Source organism: Scylla paramamosain, chromosome 28 (genome assembly GCF_035594125.1).
Source record: "Scylla paramamosain isolate STU-SP2022 chromosome 28, ASM3559412v1, whole genome shotgun sequence".
Taxonomy (NCBI): Eukaryota; Metazoa; Arthropoda; class Malacostraca; order Decapoda; family Portunidae; genus Scylla; species Scylla paramamosain.
The window spans coordinates 12852251-12867250 of NC_087178.1; the positions used below are offsets into that span (position 1 = coordinate 12852251).

General features: G+C 44.4%; 2 protein-coding genes across 5 annotated transcripts in view; both read left to right on the plus strand.

Annotated features, from left to right (window-relative positions):
• Positions 1 to 9847, plus strand: part of LOC135114931 (aminopeptidase N-like) — a 13796-nt gene extending 3949 nt beyond the window's left edge. Inside the window, 9 exon segments of the mRNA XM_064031210.1 lie at positions 1 to 148; positions 507 to 662; positions 1031 to 1167; positions 3237 to 3414; positions 6201 to 6384; positions 6958 to 7114; positions 7746 to 7827; positions 8185 to 8666; positions 8669 to 9847. The exon segment at positions 1 to 148 is cut by the window's left edge and continues 55 nt beyond it. Coding sequence (XP_063887280.1) covers positions 1 to 148; positions 507 to 662; positions 1031 to 1167; positions 3237 to 3414; positions 6201 to 6384; positions 6958 to 7114; positions 7746 to 7827; positions 8185 to 8666; positions 8669 to 9612 — 2468 coding nt within the window. The 3' untranslated portion in view covers positions 9613 to 9847.
• Positions 9848 to 11867: 2020 nt separating this feature from the next.
• LOC135114933 (myophilin-like) overlaps positions 11868 to 15000 on the plus strand; it is a 60740-nt gene continuing 57607 nt past the window's right edge. The window contains exon 1 of one of the 4 annotated variants that reach the window (XM_064031219.1): positions 11868 to 12046. In XM_064031219.1, coding sequence (XP_063887289.1) covers positions 11996 to 12046 — 51 coding nt within the window. In that variant the 5' untranslated portion in view covers positions 11868 to 11995. Of the gene's footprint in view, positions 12218 to 15000 lie in introns of all 4 variants that reach the window. The other 3 variants (XM_064031221.1, XM_064031218.1, XM_064031220.1) reach the window with 3 other exon arrangements.

Here is a 15000-nt window from a genome sequence, read left to right on the forward strand (position 1 = left end):
TCTCCGACATGCTTTATGTTGCAGAGCTGGAGGAAGAGCTTTTAAAAGGAAGCAACTACACCTTCTCCATCAGCTTCTTGGGTACTCTTGGCCAGAGCCCGCGAGGTTTTTACAGATCTTTCTACACCAAAGAAAACGGAAATATCAGGTACTACATTAAATGATAAACTTCTCTGTTTTGTGTCTCGGTTTCATTCCTGTCAGTTTTCTTGTTTCGATACTTGATATTATGGTTATCTTCATTACAAAGATCACTAGTACTACTACTACTACTACTACTACTACTACTACTACTACTACTACTACTACTACTGCTGCTGCTGCTGCTGCTGCTGCTGTTGCTATACGAGTACAACACGGCTTACTCATCTGAGGGAAAGCTGTCTTTGAATAGTTTGTGACAAGCTCGATTTTGGGCGTACATGTATTTTTGGTTTTCCACGCCAGGGAATTCTTGTTTAATCTGTTTTTTTCCTTCGTCATCCTTCCGTCGTCCTCCTCATCAGCTGGGTGGCGTCAACGCAATTCCAGGCAATAGATGCGCGGCGAGCCTTTCCTTGCTTCGATGAGCCAGAGATGAAGGCCACGTTCAAGATCTTCCTAGCGAGAAAGGAAGGGATGACGGCGCTCTCTAACATGCCTCTCCTCCACACCACTGCCATGTGAGCATTGACATGATACGGGGAAAAGTAACTGTTTACAGAACTGAAAGGAATGGGGACACAGAAAATGTAGAAGTAGGAAAGGTGTTTACGTTATAGACAGGCAACTAAATATAAAGTTAAACAACAAGGAACATATGAATATTATTGAGAACGTTAATATAACTACTATCATAGAAGACCATTTAGGTTATTATAATTCTCCAGTACAATAAGTTATTCTAAGGAACCGAATATATAATAAGCCAGTTGAAACAAATAACTCAATAAGGCGATAGAAAATGCATTTGAAATACAGCCTGAATTTACCTACTTATTTATCCATTTAATTACCTGCTTGTATCCTTTTCTCTTCACTCGACCGAAAGTGACGGAGAGGAGGGCTGGTTTTGGGACGAGTTCGAGGAGTCTGTGTTAATGCCAGTCTACCTTGTCGCCTTCGCCATCTCGGACTTCTCCAAGCGCGAGGTGAGCGTCGGGAAAGACAACTCGACGCTGATCAGAGGTAACGGGCAAGGAAAAGAGACAAGAAAAGAGGAGAGAAAAAATTACCATTTCACTGTTAGATAAATTTTCCCATAATCACCTACAACTTCTTAGGCATTTTTTGTACAACGGCTTTTAATATTTCTGTACCTTACAGTTGGCAAAATTAATTTCCTATTCTTATTTTTTTTTTCCGTGTCCATGCAAATATATTTTTTTTTACAGTATTTTCAGTATTAATAAAATAAGACCACTGTAGTGGATTGGTTAGTAGGGCAACAAGGAGAGGGAAAAGAAGTGGGTTGTAGTGAGAGACAAAAGGAAAACATGAGGCAAATAAAACTTAAGGGAAGAGGAAAGATGGATGGAAACGAAAATTAAAAGAAAAAGGGAAAAGAGAAGGAATTATGAAAACTGAAGAGGGATGAATGAAGAGGGATAGTCCTAAAAGAAAGAAGACATGAATGAATAGTTAGTTAGAAAATAGACAATAATGAAAACAAAATGAAAGAAGGATTGATTTAATTTTGAAAGTTTCCTCTTAATCATATTTCTGTAAGCTCAGCCATGCAGGTGTTTCGTGCTGTGGTAATGAGTGATCAATTAACACTTGCTTACGTTTTCAGGTGTGGAGATGGGTGAATGCCTCATGATGTGTGTTGCACTTTGTTCCTTTAACGCTTGCTCTTGTTCTATTTTAGATTATCTTTTTATTTGGCTTTAGATGTCTGAACGAGTATTCTTAATTGTGTAATCTCTCTCTCTCTCTCTCTCTCTCTCTCTCTCTCTCTCTCTCTCTCTCTCTCTCTCTCTCTCTCTCTCTCTCTCTCTCTCTCTCTCTCTCTCTCTCTCTCTCTCTCACACACCACCTTCGCCCTCATCAGTGGTCAGCAGGGCATCCGTACAATCTAGTACAGGTCTGGCTGGAGACATTACCTCGCCACTGCTATCTTACTACGAGCAGTACTTCGGCATCCCCTACATGCTTCCCAAGCTCGACCTGTTTTCTCCGCTCGAGAACTCCTTCAACGGGATGGAGAACTGGGGGCTGATTACTATAAGGTGTGGCGAAGAGACGGAAGATCTATTTAGTTTGGGAATTTGGCTCTGCGTGATGATCTACCGTATATTTTTGTCCGAATTCATGCCCAATCTATTCTACAACTTACCAGAAACTCTTTCATTAATAAGAAATATTAAAATTTCACCAGATTTCCCTTTGACTTCTAGCATTTAGTTAAAACAATCTCAAACATTTTTTTTTTCTCCCTTCTCTGTTTCATGCAGATGGCACCATTACCTTCTCTTCTATCTCCGAAGCTGAACGCTTCTCTCAGACTTTCAATGACAGTTCCACACTGAGTGATTCTGGACTTGTTTCTCCCTCTCCACCACCCTCTGACTTTGCTACGCCAGTTATTAGGATTCTCCGTAATGTTTTCTAATCCCTCTTTGGCGTTGATTGTCGACAGGCTTTTAGTTCTGCTCCAGTCGAACTTATCGTTCTCCGTAACTATATTTCTAGGCTCGTTCTTTGGTCAGACTTTTCCTAGCACCTGTATCTACATTCAGTTTTTCTTCTTGCTGGGAGTTTGGTTGTATTTAATCTGTTCTTACACGTTCTTAATCGCTCCAGTCATTCAAATTAGCGAATTTTAGTTTTGATTTCTTGTCTCTCTATAGCTTATCCTCAACACGGAGATTTTTTGATATCTTTTTTTTTCCAGGTTTGCTTTTTTTTTTTTAGGAGAGGCAACTTGGCGGGTTTTTACCTATCTGTTCTGTCTTTAGCTGGCTTCTCTCACGAATTATTTAAGAAAAACGGTGCGGATTACATTGGTATAAGTTTGGAACTTTTCATCGCAACAGTAGACTCGGTGGGATACCGCTGACGATGGCGCGGTGGGGGGTTTCAGGCTCGTACACTGTACAAGATATTTTCTCTGATTCTTTCTTGATTTTTTAGAGAGAGTGGAATCTATCTTTATTTAAACTTTTGCCAGAGGAGCATGTCGGTATGTATAGTGAACACTAATTCTATCGCATGTGTATCTCTTCGCATGCCACTCGCCGCATCCCGCCCCGTAGCCTGGGTGAGAGAAGCATCTCTTTCAAAGCTTGACCTCGGGATCGAAGCGTCCGCCGTGGGTCTTGACTTCCTAAGAAAGTATTTCGAGGTTCCCTACCCACTCCCAAAGCTAGATATGATTTGTCCCCCTGAGATGAGTCCTAACGCCATGGAGAACTGGGGACTCATCACTTACAGGTATCACTGTCTACACCGAGTAATGTGATGCATGTTTAGCTGCATATTGAACAATGTAGTACATATACTTGCGCTCCTTGAGTGAAGCTTGCTTCATGTAGTTCTGTAGTCTGTTGTAAAGTAAGAAAATAAGGAAACCTGCTAGAAGCCATCAGACCTTCACGTGCCTGTTCTTGCATGAAGCATACTTATCTAATTTCACCTGTCATCCTCATCTATAAATGTATATTAGCTTCTTTTAAAGTTCCCTAGTAACTGAAAACTAACAACCTAATTACTGAATATATTCTACAATCTACCACTATATTTGAGAATCAATTTTTTTCTATCTCTTTTTTTTTTTTTTATCTAGCTTTACCAAGCTTGAACTTGTTATTGCTTGTCCTATTCTGATTACTGACTCTGAGGATTTTGTTTATATCACCCTTGCTTTATCCCTTATACCATTTCAAGACCTCTGTCAGGTTATATACGTCTCTTCAAGGAATGGAAACTTAAAAGCTTCTACATTTGCCAATATTAAATTGCATTTTCCATGTACATTCTTTCATTCGATCTAAGTCTCTCTGCAGGGCGACTGTATCCGAATCCAACCTAATTAATTTACATATCTCTGTGGCGTCCGCAAACTTATTAACATCGTTACTAATCCCATTAAAATTTATCCATGTGGCACCCCAATAATAATGGCACCCGTACATTTGGCACCACTCAGATTTAGAATCAGTAATTATAAAACTCTGTTGTTTGTGGCATAACCATGACCTCAATCAGCCCATCACTTTCCCATCTACCCCGTGTCCCCTAACCTTTCTCAAGGTGCCTTTGATGGCGTACTTTGTCGAACGCCTCACTACGGTCTGTCATAATTATCCCCATTTTCCACTATCTCAAAAACTTTACCATAAAAACTCAAATAGTTCGTGAGGCATGACTTCCCCATCGTGAAGCCATGCTGTGAAACGTTTATTAACCTATGCTTGTCTAAATGTCTAACGTTCCTTGCAATTACAGATTCCACTATTTAACCTACAATTGAAGTTAGGCTGACCGGATGGCTGTTCGACATGAACAGTTTATCTCCTATCCTAAACATGGACATTACAGCCGTCAGCTTGCACATCACCGACAATGGTTTCCAAAGATATTAATCAGAAGGTTCACTAATAATATATCTGCATCTTTAGTACTCTAGTCTGGTCCTGGTGATTTAAACTTTCCAGCCTGTCTATCTCCTGCTCCACTATCTCCTTAGTTATATAAATATTTATCTGCTTATCATCATCTGGTCTGAAAATTTGTTCGCCTTCTGGCATTTCCAGCACCTTTTTTTTTTCTAAGTGAAAATTTTTTAAAATTAGTTGTATAGAAATTTACTCATCTTTTCCCAAAACTAACTCTCCATCAGATGCTCTTATTCTCTATTATTCGTTTTATATACTTGAAAAATCCCTTTGGATCTGTTGTTTGCTTGGCTAACTACCTTTAATTCGAAGTTGTTTATACTTTCTTTACTGTATTGAAGCCTTAAATTCTCCTCTCCTGCCTTTGATCTGTTATACATATTTATTTTTCAGTCCTACATATTTTATATTTTAGTCTCCCAGTCATCTACTAAGAGTAATTTTTTTTTATCTTATTGGTCTATATGAAATATTTATTATCTCGCCTGTATATAATCTATTAATGAAATATTTATACAACTTATCAGCATTAACCTCCCCTGATCGTCTTATCTTGGCTCCCTCCATAATGATCCTTAATCTGTTTGTTAGAACTAATTCCAAGGTTACCTGAATGGTTCTTAGACCTCCAGTGTCTTAGTATCTGTGTGGTTTTCGATTTGAAAGCACATATGGCATCAATTGTAAAAAAAATCAATCTTATAGATTTTTTCATTGTTCACATATGAGATACATACTTGTATATTCGGATTCTAACCACGCCCCCCCCCAAAAAAAAAAAGCATATTAGAAAATAATTACTCCATGTGGCGCCAAGACAGGCACACAAAATGTTCTCCGTGGACAGTTGCCTCACCAGCTTCCCAGTTGATCACTCACTCTCAAATAGTTCCTCCTCCTTGGAGGTGTTTCCCTCCTGTTAAGATTCGACTCAATGTCTGAAAGGAATGTGATGTTTATAAGTACCTAGATGACAGACCCATTTCAGTTTATTCATTGTTCACATTTTCTCTTTTCTTTCAACATCTCCCATTACTTAAGGGGAAGCTCACGTGATGTTTGTAATTACATAGCTGATAAATCCATTTCAAATTATTCATTGTTCACGTTTTCAGTTTTCTTTCAATATTTTCCATTACACAGCGATAAATGGATCCCGTGAAAGTAATTTCCTGGCACTGTCCATAATCACGAGCCTAACAAATATATGAATGCATCACTGGGAGGCTGCACCAGACTGTTGTCATTTAGAACACACTAATCAAACAACTTTAAATGGCTGTCGAGGTCAGAACCACACGGATTCTCAGACTACGGTCAGTTTTAATGTTCATTCTACTTTTTCAGAACTTTGTTATTGCCATTGTATTTTCATCTCCCTTGTTTTGGTCCCACTTGTATTTCAGTGAAATTTACACTAGAATTGTTTTATGTTATTTTAATCTCTCTCTCTCTCTCTCTCTCTCTCTCTCTCTCTCTCTCTCTCTCTCTCTCTCTCTCTCTCTCTCTCTCTCTCTCTCTCTCTCTCTCTCTCTCTCTCCCCTTCCCTTCTTTCCTACCCTCTCTTACTTGCCACCCCTTCAAATCCCCCCACACGCACAGGGAGGCCTCGCTCCTGTATACCCCTGGTAAGTCTTCGCTGAGAGAGAGGGAGTGGACAACGTACCTGGTGGGACACGAGCTTGCGCACATGTGGTTCGGGAACTTGGTCACCTTCAAGTGGTGGAACGACCTGTGGCTGAATGAGGGTTTCGCCACCTATGTTGGAACGGTTGCCATGGACCAGGTAAGTAAGAGAGAGGCGTCCAGATGTCTTCAGGTGTACGAGTGTTAAGATGGTTACTTTTTATAGGAATCATCTTACACTTGTGATGTCTGTTTTATGTTTTATGTGATGTCTGTGTTCTTTTTCTTTTGTGGGTTTTGTTTATTTATTTATTTTTTGTTTAAATGTTATGGTTGTTTTTGTGGTTGTCTTTTCAGGGGGTAAAGTTATTTTTCTTTTCCTCTTTTTCTTTTGATCTTTCTTTTCTTGTCATTCTTTTTTTCCCTCTTTTGTCTTCTTATTTTGCCTTTTTTGCCCCATTCATTGTGCTTTCTTTCTTTCTTTCCTTCCTTCCTTTCCCCTCCTGCGTTTCTTCCTTTCATCCTGTCTTCTTTCTTTCCTCCTCCTCCTCCTTCTCTTTCTCCTCCTCCTCCTCCTCCTCCTCCTCCTCCTCCTCCTCCTCCTCCTCCTCCTCCTCCTCCTCCTCTATCACCACCATCAAAACCACCACCACCACCATCACTGCAACTTTCTTTCCCTCTTTTTTTTTTTTTCAATCCCCCATTCCTTTCCTTCATCATCCTCTCTTTGCAGATTGAGCCGGGATGGGGCGCCCTGGATCAGTTTGTGGTTAAGAAACAGCAGTCCGTGATGGCCCTGGACGCCCTCAGATCCTCACACCCTGTCAGCGTCCCTGTGCCCGACCCTGCAATCATGAATGAGATTTTTGACACCATCACCTACAACAAAGGTAATTAAGAGAAGCGCTTTTCTCCTTCTCTCATCTTCACCCTTCGTACCCTTCATCCCTTTATCTCTTTCCTTCCCTTCTTCCTTCATTACCTCGATCTCTTCGTCTTCTTCCTTTATTTAATCCCTCTTTTTTGTCCATTTTTATCTTTCTTCCCCTTATCTTTTATTTCTTTAATTCTTTCTTCTATTTCCTTCACTTTATCCTCCTTTCTGTCCATTTCTGTATTCCTTCCCTTCATTCTTCATTTTTTTTAATCCCTTCGTCTTTATTCTATTCCTCATTCCCTCCATTACTTTGCCTCCTTCCCTCCTTATAACTTTCCTTTCCTTTATCCCCTCATCTCTTTTCCTTCCTGTATCCCTCGTTTCCTTCATCCCTCCGTCTCTTTTTTCCCCCTTTGTCCTTTAATCATTTAATTAATCCATCTACCTCACTGCTTTCACCTTTCATTCCTTCCATCCCTTCGTCTCTTCCTTCATCCCTTCACTTCATCCCTATTAATGTTTTTTCTCCTCTGTATTGCGCTTAGGCTGAGTAAATGGCTTTAAGTAATTTGTTGTTAATTGGTAATAATAGTGCACTTAATCCTGTAGTTTTGTAAGTGATTAATGAAACACTTAACTTGCAGGTGCGTCCGTTATCCGCATGATGAGCAAGTTCCTGACAGAGAGAGTCTTCAGGAGTGGCCTCAGGAACTACCTCACCACCCTGTAAGCTTCACACACACGCACCCACACACGCACACACTCCCCCACTCACCGAAACACGCACACACTTCCGTACCCATCCACCCACTCACTCACACACACACACACACACACACACACACACACACACACACACACACACACACACACACACACACACACACACACACACACACACACACACACACACACACACACACACACACACACACACACACACACACACACACACACCACACACAACACACACACACACACACAAAGTACTTATAGCCATGTGTGACAATACACAGCAGGTAAAAGGAAATCGAGAATAACCTTAAGAACGAATGTGGAATTAACCAAACTCCCCATTCTTAGGATGTTCAAGAACGCCGAGCAGGATGATCTGTGGCACTATCTGACGGAGGCGGCGCACGAGGCCGGTACGTTGAGCCGCAACCTTACTGTCAAGACCATCATGGACACTTGGACGCTTCAGATGGGCTTCCCCGTGGTGACCGTGACACGAATCAATAACACCACAGCTACCGTCACTCAGGAATACTTCAAATTAGACGATAACACTCTCTGTCCCACTACTCCTTCCTCGTCCAATCCCTCCACATCCCCACCTCCTCCCGTCAAGAGCTGGTGGGTTCCCCTGACATACACATCAGGAGAGAAGCCAAACTTCAATGACACGCGGGTGAAGCTTTGGATGGCTGCCGGGGAGGAGCCACAGACTTATGAAGTGACTGTGCCTGACTCCTCACACTGGGTCATCTTCAACATACTCCAGTCTGCCTACTACAGAGTCAACTACGATGAGGCCAACTGGAAGCTCCTGGCACTGCAGCTTCGAAGAACCACCATGTGATCCACGCCATTAACAGAGCCCAGATTATCGATGACGCATTCAACTTGGCTCGGGCAGGCCGTCTGTCTTACGAGATGGTGTTAGATCTGATATCCTACCTCGCACAAGAAAGGGAATACGTGCCCTGGAGCGCCACTTTCAGTAATCTCCAGTATATTTACTCTATGTTCCACCGTGATCCGGCCTATGGCGCCCTTAAAGATTACATTCTCTCTCTTATCCAACCACTTTACGAGAACATTGGGACAGAGGAGCAGCCTTCAGATTCCCTCCAGACTCAGCAGTTGCGGTCTGACATGCTGACCTGGGCATGTCGCCTGGGTCACGTCCACTGCCGCAATATGTCACTCAGTCTTTATCGGCAATGGATGGCTGACCCGATAGGCTTCAAGGGCATATCCCCCAACTTCATGGAGGCTGTGGGGTGCACGGCCCTGGAGGCGGGTGGGGAGGCCGAGTGGAGTTTTGCGTGGAAGCAGCCCCAAATGAAAGACGTTCTCGGGTGCACGCAGGAGTTGTGGATGTTGATGCGTTATCTGGAAGGAGGGTTCAACGCATCGTCGGGAATCCGCCGTCAGGACGCGGCAATAACTTTCCGCAGGGTGGCCACACAAGGCACAGGCGCCGTCTTGGCCTGGGATTACATGCGCGCCAATTGGGAACGCATAGTTGATTACATCGGCACCACGTTCTTTGCCCTTCCCAGGATGGTGGAGGACGTCACCAGGTCATTCAACACCCGCCAGCAGCTGCAAGAGCTCCAGGCATTCCAAAAGCAATACAGCAGCCGACTACTGACCGCCACCACCGCGGTGCAGCAAGCCGTGGAGGCCACCAGAATCAACGTGGCTTGGATGAACAAAAATAGGATGTTCATTGTGGACTGGCTGGCAGGGCACGGCTACACCTCAAACCTAGATAGCCTCTAGTTTAGGCTCACCTGTGGATGACCACTTCAATAGCTAAATTAATTTTAGTTTAGCCTGCAAGTAAACGGTTTTCTGTAACCTGAAGTAGTAAAAAATGGCATTTTTTGATGCGTAGACTTTTAATGGAAGAGCGCTTTTACTAAAACAAATAATGCAAAGTATTCGTAATTACGCTAACACAAAGGTGAAATGTATGGAGAAGTAAAATAAGGAAAGATTGTTTTAATTCTTGTGACTTGAGTGTTTGTTGTGACCCTTTTCATCTCTGAGATTGTGATATGTATCTCTCTCTCTCTCTCTCTCTCTCTCTCTCTCTCTCTCTCTCTCTCTCTCTCTCTCTCTCTCTCTCTCTCTCTCTCTCTCTCTCTCTCTCTCAGTGTGACTGAAGACATCCCACTCAATGAGTGTTGATGGCTAATCTGAGTTCTGGAAATTATCAGTTATATTCTGGGGTGAAAATTGATAACGAGGGTAAGTTCAGTTGTAGGTGAACTTAATTCTAAAGTCACAGTCTCGAAAATGATGTGACAGTAGTGGACTCGTATTCTGGAATACTTTGAGCTCTCGTGGGGACTGCCTGAAGCACAGAGAGTATTCCTCACGTTCTGATAAGTTTTCTCAGTAATGATACAGAATCCATGGTAAACTATCACTGCAATCACGGAAATACCTTTGAAATTCCAAGTAACTTCCACTAAAATAAATGAAAAGGAGTTGAGATACACGCTATGGTGGTGAAAAATGTGAGAAATTCCCTGTTGTGTTCTTTTGCTTGGATGGTATCAATGGTAACAGGTCCATTTGGCTGGCCTCTTAGTAGCCGTGGAGAGAGACAATCTGGGGGCAGTGGCTGGAGTGACGCACGCTTGCCTCACACCCGGCACTGATTGATTGGTGTCGAGCCAGCAGTGAGGTAAGTAGCACCTGCTTACTAATTAGCTTTGGGAATAGTACTTATCACCTCAACTTTGATCATAACATCCTGTCTAGTTCTCTCTCTCTCTCTCTCTCTCTCTCTCTCTCTCTCTCTCTCTCTCTCTCTCTCTCTCTCTCTCTCTCTCTCTCTCTCTCTCTCTCTCTCTCGCCATGCGTCCCCCAAATAACAAATATGGAGGTTAGTCCGGAACTACCAACCAAATGGGTATAAGAAAATAGAACTTAGAGAACAACATCCCTTTGCACTTCTAATTCCTGGGGATGGATGAACTAATGAGAAATCTACGTGGTTTCATCACCACAAGATAAAAACGTCTTGATCCCAAACCATTTGCTGCTATCACTTGACTGTATGGGATTATCAGGCGGTGATGAGTAATGGCGTAATGCTGGTGTGCAAGATGACATCCACGGTGTGTGCTGGCGGGGGAACAGGTGTCGGGTATGGCGGTGTGGCGGTGTGGGACGACAGGTGTGGTGCTGCCTTGTGGGGACAACAGGAGAGAAAAGTTCCTGACCCGTGAATCAGATTATGTTTATCTTGCTCTCGAGGGGCCGAGTGAGTGGCTGGCGTGGCTTTATACGGGCGGGAGTGTCAGCCACGCGGGGTTGAGAGGTCGGGAGTCACCAGAAGGGCCAAGTGCTCCCATGTGACTGATATTTCCTCTCTCTCTCTCTCTCTCTCTCTCTCTCTCTCTCTCTCTCTCTCTCTCTCTCTCTCTCTCTCTGTCATCAAGGGGATTTCATTAGGTCTCAACCATTTCCGGTCACCTGGACGGCCGCCCCCTGTGTCGCTGTGCTCAGGTAGACCATCGCCTTGTTTTCCTTCAACCAGCCACACAAGACGTTGCGAAAGTGTGTCTTTCTCTCATTCTTCTTTTTTTTCTTTATATCAATGTGAAATATGCTGTTCGAGTGATGCCGACATACTCTCCCTCCCTCCCTCCTTCCCTCTTCAGCGCTGACTACGTCATTATGACATCATCGAGACGCTTGATAGACAAAATTTCATTGGTGGACAGAAGTGAGTCACTTCTTTCCCGCAGCCTGATTGGCCAGCGGGTCAGAGACTTGAGTGGCCCGTGTGGATCTTACCAGAAGCCCCTTCGTTTGCCCCTACTAGTAAAGTCATTCATCTTGCTGCTCTCCCCTCCAGGTTCTTGGAAGTGAGTGAAGGAGGAGTGCCTGCTGGCTGTCACGGTTGCCATATGATAAGAGAAGAAGATTAAGGCTAACAGCTGGCACCGTCCGGCCTTGCCATATTAGGGAAGTCTGTCCTGTGAAAGTGAGGGGGAGGCTGGCGGCTGGCGGGTGAGGGAGGGACCTCCACCACCCTGTCTCCTCACTCGCCAGTTGCCCGCCGCGCTGTGAACACGTTTGCGTCTCCGCCCGCCAAGGGACCCCGACACCCTGCCTCTGGACGCAGCCAGTGGAACTTGTATATAAAATGGCGTACCACGGCCCATCCTACGGTCTCAGCCGGGAGTGTCAGATGAAGGTAGGGCCCCATCCTTGTGCGTGACGCTGTGGGTGTGGTAGTGGTGGGTGCCGGCTGCCCTCCGCCACGCTTTGGGTGTGGCGGACAGGACAAGTACTGGTGGTGGTGGGCATCGCGGCCCTACAAGTACTGGTGGCGGTCGTGTCGTGGTGGGGACAAGTACTGGTGGAAGTAGGTATCATGACTGGGCAAGTACTGGTGTTTGGATCTAGTAGTGGTGGCAGTGTGTATGGGGCACTGATACACACCTGCCCGGGGCACTGGTGGCTCCTGGGTCCTGGCGCCGCCGCTCAGGGTGGCGAGACACTTAATTAACGCAGTGAACCTGATCTGCTGTGAACTTAAGGGTAGGTTCTCAGAGGCAGTTCAGGGAGAAATGGGGAAGATCACGAGTCATCTGTGCCGCGGGACGTGACGAAATGCGGTGCTTTTTATCCGACAAGATTGTGGCGGATTAGTCGAAAATGTTTTCATATGCTCGTTTATCTGTACTGGCTGCTGTGTGTGTGTGTGTGTGTGTGTGTGTGTGTGTGTGTGTGTGTGTGTGTATATATATATATATATATATATATATATAGAGAGAGAGAGAGAGAGAGAGAGAGAGAGAGAGAGAGAGAGAGAGAGAGAGAGAGGTAAACGAAAGTGAATGTATTAGGTGTGAATTCCCTAAGTGTTTACTCTCTCTCTCTCTCTCTCTCTCTCTCTCTCTCTCTCTCTCTCTCTCTCTCTCTCTCTCTCTCTGACATTTCCTAGCGTCAGATAAATCATTACTTAATTGATAAAATAAAGCATAAACATGACCCACCTGCTGGGGCTATGCTGAGTAGCGCCTGCATCATTTGCACCTTTTGCAAAATTCGGTGATGCGTTTGATAATCCTTAGAATGAGCATCTAAATATTCTAGCTGAAATATACTGAAACTATTTTGTACCCTATAACTGGAGACTTGACTCGTTCGAACCTCGTTGAAACACCTGGAGAACATGTATGGAATGAATTTGTAGAAACCTCATCTTAAATAAATAATTTCCTCATTATGAAAAGATGTCACTCATGACTTGTTTGGCAGATCAAGTTAAGAGATAGACAAGAATCAGCTGTTCATTAGGTCAGGTTGGGTTTCACGAGTATTGTGTTGGCATAACATGTGGCAAGGAGGGAGAGGGGAAGGGTTTGTTCAGAATCTAGATGAGGATGTTAGTGTGACAGGACATGGCGTAGGTGTGAGAGGTGGCAGGTGAAGGAGAGAGAGGGAGAGAGCTTGCATCCTCTCACCTCGTCTCCACCACCACCATCACTACCACCAGTCCCTCCTCTGCTCCTCCTCCTCCTTCCTCCCATCACGGGCAGCCACAGAACTGTTCGCAGCGTCCCAATCCTCGCCGATGACCGTAACTTTAGACTCACTTGTACGCAAAAACTCAAGAACACCTGCTCGATTTCTCAACACGCACACATATGATTAGGTTTAGTTTTTACGTACCAAGGGGCAAGGGGACTATGTAAGTTATTGGACATTTACCGGGGAACCTTCTAATGAGAGAGGAATGTGTGTGCCCCTAATCTGGCGGCTCTCCGGACGAAACATACCGAAGGGGGTGGTGGGGCGAAACGAAAACGAAGGTGATGTCAAGGATTACGTCTCTGGGATCTGTGTTCCAAAGGGCGAGTGAAGGTGGTGGTGGTGGTGGTGGTATGGTGTGGTGATTCTGGTTAAGTTATGTTAATGTTTTAGTATTTTAAAGTGAGGAAGGGTGAGTGATAAGTGAGGGAGGTCACTTTCCAAGTTCTTACTACCTCGTCTGTACCACACACACACACACACACACACGAATGTCGACAACTCAGATTCATCCAACAAAGCAACAAAGGTCTAGTGAACGAAATAATATGAACATGTACAACACATAACAAGTGGGCGGGGCACGGCAGGTGATAGAGAGTAGAGATTAAGTTATCAGGGAAACACACACACATACACACACACACACACACACACACACACACACACATGCGTTCGGTCTCATCACATTGGTATTGGTCTGCCGTTCTCGTTAACAGTGGCGATGAGGTGACCTTTCCGTGCGGCGCCTCTAGAAGAATGGAAGGGGGATCGGGAGTTTTTAGTGGGTCATGTTTGACTAATAGCGAGCGAACCCTGGGACGAAAATGCATAATAGCCGAAACGTCCCACATTCCTATTGCAGACGAACGGCTTGGCGACAGGTGGGCCTCAGGGGAAGGGGGGAAAAGGGGGAGCGGAAGACTGGGGGAGGGGACGAGGGGAGGAGGAGGAGGGCACACGTCGACCACTGAGACTGAGGCGCCAGTTAGTATTTACACAAACGTTTTTTTGCGTCGCCTCGGGGCTTCAGGGTGTCTACGAGGAATCACTTCGACCACATTTTTGGCTGGTGACGGGCTGGGTCTTGAGGGACGCGAGGGATTTGGGCGTTTGGCAAATAGTGATCACCGAGGCAGGTGTTTATGTAGTAGGTAGTACCCGCCCTCCTTCTTGGCAGCCACTCCTTCATCTCCCCGTAAAGGTTGAAAATGTGATGCTATATTTTTTTTTTTTTTTTTTTTTTTTTTTTGCACTACGTCCGCTCGTGACTCCAGTGAACCCGATTCCACTTCGTTCCCTGCGCGTTGAGTGTTTTCTTATTGTTTTTACTTCCAGGAGCTTTTCGCTTTTATTATCCAGCATCCTTTACTTTGTTTCTTCCTGTTGCTTATCACAAAGAACGACAAAAATATCATGTCTGCTATTCTTCTTTGTTCGTTGTTCGTTTGTGCTGCACTTTGGTCGTCATGCACTGAAATATGTAAATATTCGGGAGTATAATTTTTTCTTTCACGGGTAGCTGATGATTAGCCTGATGGAGGGGGGTGAAGGATGATGGCTGGGAGGGTGAGGGAGTTAGCACAGTTATCGGTGGTGGACAGCATGGGG